General features: G+C 37.7%; 1 protein-coding gene across 1 annotated transcript; it reads left to right on the top strand.

The window, feature by feature from the left end:
• Positions 1-1,525: 1,525 nt before the first annotated feature.
• LOC105045995 (trans-cinnamate 4-monooxygenase) lies at positions 1,526-6,822 on the top strand. The gene is made up of 3 exons (XM_010924459.4): positions 1,526-2,379; positions 3,183-3,316; positions 6,011-6,822. Exons 1-3 carry the CDS (start codon positions 1,595-1,597, stop codon positions 6,607-6,609), a joined length of 1,518 nt encoding a protein of 505 aa, XP_010922761.1. The 5' UTR covers positions 1,526-1,594; the 3' UTR covers positions 6,610-6,822.
• Positions 6,823-7,227: the final 405 nt, after the last annotated feature.

Below are 7,227 nucleotides of genomic sequence, written 5' to 3'. Positions count from 1 at the left end.
GTCCCAAGATGATCTCTGATAATGTATCCAAGACACGCTTTTCCATTGGATCAAGAGACATCAAAATTCACCTTGACTCGATCATAGTGAGTGGGTATCTAAGAGACCATCTAAAGAGAATGAAATGATGGGCTCACCGAGCCACCGGTACCCTAATGCTGTAAGCCATTAGTCAAGGATGAAATATAGCCAGCTTGGAGGCATTATAATGCCTTGTTTCTTTGATATCTCCTGCATAGTCGGAATTAGAACCAAAAAAAAAATGGTACAGAATAGAAGTGGAAGGTATTGGAGGAGCCTATAGATAAGAAAACCTCTGGATTCTTGGGTGTAAAGTCACCAATCTAGTCAACTTCCTTATAATAGAATTGTCAACAAGTACTGTATTTCCTCCTATTGTCCTGCTGCTTTACCCACCAATTTGTACTCTCTCAGGACACACCCACAACATATGCTAGATCAATGAACCAGCTCTGGGGACACGTGCTACTAATGTTACTATGGAGTCTGGTCAAACTCCCATATTGAGTCATATCTATTGAGTTTTGCCTTCTATGGCCAGCACTTTCACTTTTCTACTTCTGTATTAAGAACTAAAACTCATTAACACAAGGATTATTTAGATGTAAGTGACCTTTTTCTTGCTGACCACAAAGGTACCATTTTATTCACAAAATGAGTATAGCAAGCAATCAGCCATTGCAAGTAATGACACCATATCAATTATGATTATGAATTAATGACAATGGAGGGTGGTCCATTATGTTGATGTATCAGTATTATTGCAATCTTGGTTGAGTTGAAACATTAGAAGAAAACCTTTTGAAAAAAAAATCAGATAACCCAAGTTACAAAGTGATATACATCAATCAAGATACAGAGATGTGGTCCATTTAGTGAAACCAAGATTAATTACCACTAACTTCCATTTCAGTCCTTGATTTTCCTATTCTACTATTAAAAACTTGGGTAAGGTACATGGATGGTGGGCTTGATCTTAGTAACTTTTTTTTCCCTTTTTATACAACCATGTTAAACTATCAAATTATAATCAAAATAAAATCTATAAAAGTAAAATGTCTATCTAACCCAAACTATAAGAATCTTCATCCCATTTTTTTCTAGTAACCATTTTGGTTCTGATCTGGTAATCACCTCACAAGCAAATACATACATTCAATTCCACATACTAATTATATGGTTCACAAAAATCATGACCATCCATCAAATGCTTCCTTGTATTGCATCACTTCCATTGCAAATACCAAATAACAGTGACAACACGCCGGTTCTCAAACCCGTTTTTTTTTTGGCACCATATTCGTCCAGCCGTATGCCGACCCACGTTGCGCCACCATCTTGGCCCCAAAGATTTGACCACCTAGTCACCTACCCGTTCTTCCACTGCACACGCGCACATCTTACCATCCCTACCTACCCCGACACGATCACCCCACCATCCGTCAAATCTAACGGCCCCCGTCAAACCCACCCCTTCTTATATCTCCCCCCCGCCCTCACCTCCCCAGCTCACCAGCCAAACCTACTCCCCCCTGGCCCCTTCTCTTCTCCACTCTCTCCGCATTCTTTGGCGATGGATCTGGTGCTGCTAGAGAAAGCCCTCCTGGGCCTCTTCGCATCCGTCGTCGTCGCAATCGCCGTCTCCAAGCTCCGGGGGAAGCGCCTCCGCCTCCCTCCTGGGCCGCTCCCCGTCCCTGTCTTCGGCAACTGGCTGCAGGTCGGCGACGACCTCAACCACCGCAACCTCTCCACCCTCGCCCGCCGCTTCGGCGACATCCTCCTCCTCCGCATGGGCCAGCGCAACCTCGTCGTCGTCTCCTCCCCGTCCCTCGCCCGCGAGGTCCTCCACACGCAGGGCGTCGAGTTCGGCTCCCGCACCCGCAACGTCGTCTTCGATATCTTCACCGGCAAAGGCCAGGACATGGTCTTCACCGTCTACGGCGAGCACTGGCGCAAGATGCGCCGCATCATGACCGTCCCTTTCTTCACCAACAAAGTCGTCCAGCAGTACCGCGCTGGGTGGGAGGACGAGGCGGCGAGGGTCATCGCCGATGTGAAGGCCGACCCCAAGGCGGCGACGGAAGGGATCGTGCTCCGAAGGAGGCTGCAGCTGATGATGTATAACAATATGTACCGGATCATGTTCGACCGGAGGTTCGAGAGCGAGGAGGATCCTCTGTTCTTGCGGCTGAGGGCGCTCAATGGGGAGAGGAGCAGATTGGCGCAGAGTTTCGAGTACAATTATGGGGATTTTATCCCCATCTTGAGGCCTTTCTTGAGGGGGTACCTCAAGATCTGCAAGGAGGTTAAAGAGAGGAGGCTGCAGCTCTTCAAGGACTACTTCCTGGAGGAGAGGAAGTGAGTATATATTTAGTACTATTTTTTTTTTTCCAGTTATTAGTTTAGTGTTTATTTTATATTTTCTATATAGAATTCTGGTGTTCTACTATGGTGATTGTTCTGAAGTTTGGTTTATGTTTTTTCTGTTTTTTAATTTCCTTTTTTCTGACTGTTTATTTGTTTTTCTTGATTTCAATTAGTCATTTTCTAGACTACTTTTGGTCTGGCAGCTATTAGGATTTGTTTTGTTTTAATCCTTTAAATTTATTCTTTTGCTATAGCGATGGTTTGGAGTGATCGTGTCTTTCTTGTTTACCCTTTTTTTAGTCTACTTTTGGCCTGGATTTTAGTGGATTAATATACAAGAGCTTGTTTGTTTTATGCTTGGATGCTATGCAATCTGGTCCAGAAACTGTGTTAGAAAAAGACAGGCCAAGGAAGGTGTAATAGGATTATCAAAAACAAAAAAAAAAAAAGAAACAAAAGTTTTTTAAAAATGGGAGAAAGTGTGGAATATCAAATACATGGTAATTTTATCATTTTCTTCTTCCGTTCCTTTTGGTCTTTCTTTCTCTAATCCATACTCTTATATGCTGATATTTGTTTTGGAATTGGTCCTCCTTTAATTTAATAATGTCCTCTTGCGGCTATTTTAAAAGGTTTCCTATCTCTTTTTTCATAGAATAATATTCTATTGCATCTATTCTAATAGGTTTCGATCGGTTGATCGAAGCGCTCCCATCTTGGGGCAATCTCATCTCTTCTCACATCTGAATATGTGATTGGTCGATTGATTCAGTGCTTTCTATTTGATGGGACAGGAACCTGGCAAGCACCAAACCAACAGATAATGCTGGGCTCAAGTGTGCAATTGATCACATCCTTGATGCCGAGAAGAAGGGAGAGATCAATGAAGACAATGTACTTTACATCGTCGAGAATATTAATGTAGCAGGTATTTTTTTTTATAGAGAACTAAAGATAAATTTTTAGCTCTATTTTCAACTTAAAAGTAGCTCCCTAAATGAGTTTTATGTAAAAATAGCTGTACATTTTAAACATAAGTTAAAAGTAACTATCCATTTTGATGGAAATTACTCTTATATCTTTTAAAATACTATGGTATTAAATTATCATGGTGAAATATTTCTTTATAATAAGATAATATTATATTATATTAGTATAGTATTCTTTTATAATAATACAGTATTGCTTTATTGTATTATATTAGTGTAGTATTCCTTTACAATAAAGTAGTATTACATTATCATAGTGTAGTATTTCTTTATTATAGTATTATTTTATAACTATACAGTATTGCTTTATAATAGTGTAGTATAACTTTATAATAGTATAGTATTACTTTATAATAGTGTAGTATTGCTTTTATTATAGTGCAGTATTGTTTTATAATAGTAGAGTATTATTTTATAATAGTGTAGTACTGCTTTAAAGCTGCAAGGATAATTAGGTCATTTCATTCCATTTTGAGTAGTTGCTTTTAAATTATGTTTCAAATGGAAAAAAATTTTTACTTGAAATTTAAGTGGATAGCTATTTTTAAGTTTAAACTCAATTAGGTATTTCTTATTAGTTTTTTCTTTCTCTTACTTTCCTTCCTCTTTGAAAAAGCATAATTTAATTACAGCAATTTGTGGTTGGTCTAATCACCCCACAAGAATTTAAGACTCGTTTGCTTCACCAAAAAAATTTTTCCTCATTGGAATGATTTTTTTGGGAAGCTGATGCCTGGGAAAGTGATTATTCTATATTTGATTGATCATGAAAAAGTGACATATTGTAGAATGATTTGTGTTTGCTTAAATATCTAATTTTCTAAAAAAATTGTATAAAATACTTGTTATGCCCTTAAAAAAGAGAAAAATCATACTTCATTTATCTAAAAGCTTAAGGACACTTTTGAAAAAAAAATTATCTCAATTCCTAGCACATGGGAATGTCACTTTTTCATGTCTTATATGAGTTTTTCTTTTCTATGAAATATGAAAATCTTATTCCCATAGAAAAGTTATATTTCCATTTCTTTCTTTTGAAAACTCCAACTATTACAGGAAGAGGAAGGAGAAAGCATGATCAGTGAAAAAGTGAAAAAAATGCCTCATGTTTGGTTGTAGTTTGCAAAAGAGAGAGATGAGAAAGTAGCTTCTAGGGAATAAGTTTTTCATATTTCATGGGAATGAAAACTCTTATGGGATATGAAAAAGCTACTTTCCCACGAGATAGGAATTGTTATAATTTTTTTTTCAAAAATCCCCTTATGCTATCATGATCTTCTTAATAGCTATTTTGAATAATTAATCTTAAACTATTAAAAAGATGCTATTAAAAAATTATCATGATATAAAGAAGTTGTGATAATTTTAATACAAAAATATATTAATAACCATTTAAAATTATTATAATATAAAGTTGTCTAATTACTAACTAAAAACTTAACCCAATAAATATTTTTAGTGGCTCTTTTTGGGTATTTAAAAATATTTATAGATTTAAAAATATTAAAAATAGCTATTAAAAATATATTATGAATTGTGATGATGTTAATAATCTGACAAGTATCCAATTATATTATGAATTGTGATAGTTTTAATAGTTAAAAATATTTGAAAATAGCTATTATAAATATATTATGATCTTTTTGGTGTTGAACCTTCAAAGCCTATAACTTTTAGTATTCAAGTATCGAATTCTAAAAATTATGAATGTGATACTTTTTCCTTATAGTCCCTTTATTAAGGGTATAATAGATATTTTACGTAACTATTTCAGAAAAATAGGTGCTCGATCAAACATAAATCATTCTAGAAAGTGTGTTTTCTATGCCATGTTTTTATGGTCGACCAAGTATGCAAAAATAATTTTCTTAGGTCCAATATACGTAGGCAACAACTTTTCAGCAAAAACACTTTAGTAAGGTAAAATTATTCTCACGAACTAAACAAGTCCAAATATTAGGATGCCAGTTAGAAAATTAACAGAAACAATTTGCTCACCAAAATTCTTGAATAAATATGAGAATGGAAGGTAAAAAAAAAAGGAAAAAAAGAAAAGTTTTACTGTAGATAGACGACTTAAGTCGTCCCGAAGGAGCATATCTTGGTCTCATAGTTGGAACATTTGGTAAGGTAGTTCCAATAGTTTTTTTTTTTTTTTGCCTTCTTTGTCTTCATTTGCCTTGGACCTTTTGCGGCTTAGAGGTTGTTTGGATGTCTGATTGCCCTTTCAAGGATATCCTTGACAATGTGGTAGGGTCTGAGCGGAGTAAAGGTGGGGAGAGGAATTATTGGGAGGGGTCGGGCTAGTTGGTTTGCATCAGAGTTTGAAAATTCTTGGTATAATTATATCACCCATTACATACCCACTCTCCTCTTTTCCTACCTTGTGGAAATACCACACGACGAAATCCAAGTTCACTGCTGATCTTTTTTAACATTTGTATTTGCTCTAATGCTCCGTCGCTGCAAGATTCTAGTGATATCTCTAGTGTCCTTGGGTTATTATCTAATACATATCACACTACCAATGATGTCTCATGGCATCAATGAGTTCTTTGAATTGAATCCAATCATCCATATGGGATGTGCCATTCTTGCTCCGTACTCATGCTCCTTTTGCATTGCTGGTGCAGCGATTGAGACGACACTGTGGTCAATCGAGTGGGCCATTGCAGAACTTGTGAACCATCCAGAGATCCAACAGAAGCTCCGCAATGAACTTGACACTGTGCTTGGTCCTGGTGTCCAGATTACCGAGCCCGACACCCACAAGCTCCCCTACCTTCAAGCTGTCATCAAGGAGACACTCCGCCTTCGAATGGCAATCCCCCTATTGGTCCCCCACATGAATCTCCATGATGCCAGGCTTGGTGGCTATGATATCCCTGCTGAGAGCAAGATCCTTGTGAATGCCTGGTGGCTTGCAAACAATCCTGACAACTGGAAGAAACCTGAGGAGTTCCGGCCTGAGAGATTCTTGCAGGAGGAGGCCAAGGTGGAGGCCAGTGGCAATGACTCCCGCTACTTGCCTTTTGGGGTTGGCCGAAGGAGCTGCCCAGGAATTATCCTTGCATTGCCAATTCTGGGGATCACCATTGGCCGCTTGGTCCAGAACTTTGAGCTGTTGCCACCTCCAGGACAGAAGAAACTTGATACTGCTGAGAAAGGTGGGCAGTTTAGCCTGCACATTTTGAAGCACTCAACCATAGTCGCCAAGCCTAGAGTGTTCTGATTGTTTAGGCTGTCCAAGTGCTCCGTGGCTTGCTATCCTTTTCATTATCTTCTCTTTTGATTCTCAAGGGAGGGAGGATCTTGAATATGGTGGGAAATTACTAGTGTAAGTTTATGGGATGTGGAATGGCACAAGCTACAATTTTCTAGTTTGTATTCCTCTTTGATCGGCTAAATAAGGAATTAATGTTCAGTCTTGTTTTATGTACAAGGATATGCTAGGTTTTCCTCTTACTGTTCCTTCTTTTGATTGAAGAACAAAGATTCGTCAGAATTGCATGCTTGTATTTCAACAGAGTGCAATGGAGGCAAATTTTATCACCTGACTGGTACGAGAAAAAAATTTGGGTCCTGAAACTGGATTCCAATGAGTTACTCGGTTGGTGCTGAATATAATCATATCTGAACTGATAATCTCATGCATATATCTGATAACGATTCTTCTTCACATTGGTTATGTTATAAGTCAATTTAGAATAAGATAACAATAGGCATCTTTCATGGACTATCGTGAAGAAGCATAGTTTTCACCATGTAATCACATTCGGGTTCGATGGCTGTGCTTGTGAAACTGTTATAACAACAGGCAGAGTCTTAAGAAGTAATTAGTAATTACGTC

Source organism: Elaeis guineensis, chromosome 5 (genome assembly GCF_000442705.2).
Source record: "Elaeis guineensis isolate ETL-2024a chromosome 5, EG11, whole genome shotgun sequence".
Taxonomy (NCBI): Eukaryota; Viridiplantae; Streptophyta; class Magnoliopsida; order Arecales; family Arecaceae; genus Elaeis; species Elaeis guineensis.
The sequence above is the reverse complement of the archived record's forward strand: the minus strand, read 5'-3'. Positions and strand labels throughout refer to the sequence as shown.

Bases quoted from the DNA above. Each gene is read 5' to 3' on its own strand.
- LOC105045995 (XM_010924459.4), top strand. From the start codon at position 1,595: ATGGATCTGGTGCTGCTAGAGAAAGCCCTCCTGGGCCTCTTCGCATCC. The intron at 2,380-3,182 runs GTGAGTATATAT...TTGATGGGACAG, and splicing joins TACTTCCTGGAGGAGAGGAA to GAACCTGGCAAGCACCAAAC. The intron at 3,317-6,010 runs GTATTTTTTTTT...TTGCTGGTGCAG, and splicing joins CGAGAATATTAATGTAGCAG to CGATTGAGACGACACTGTGG.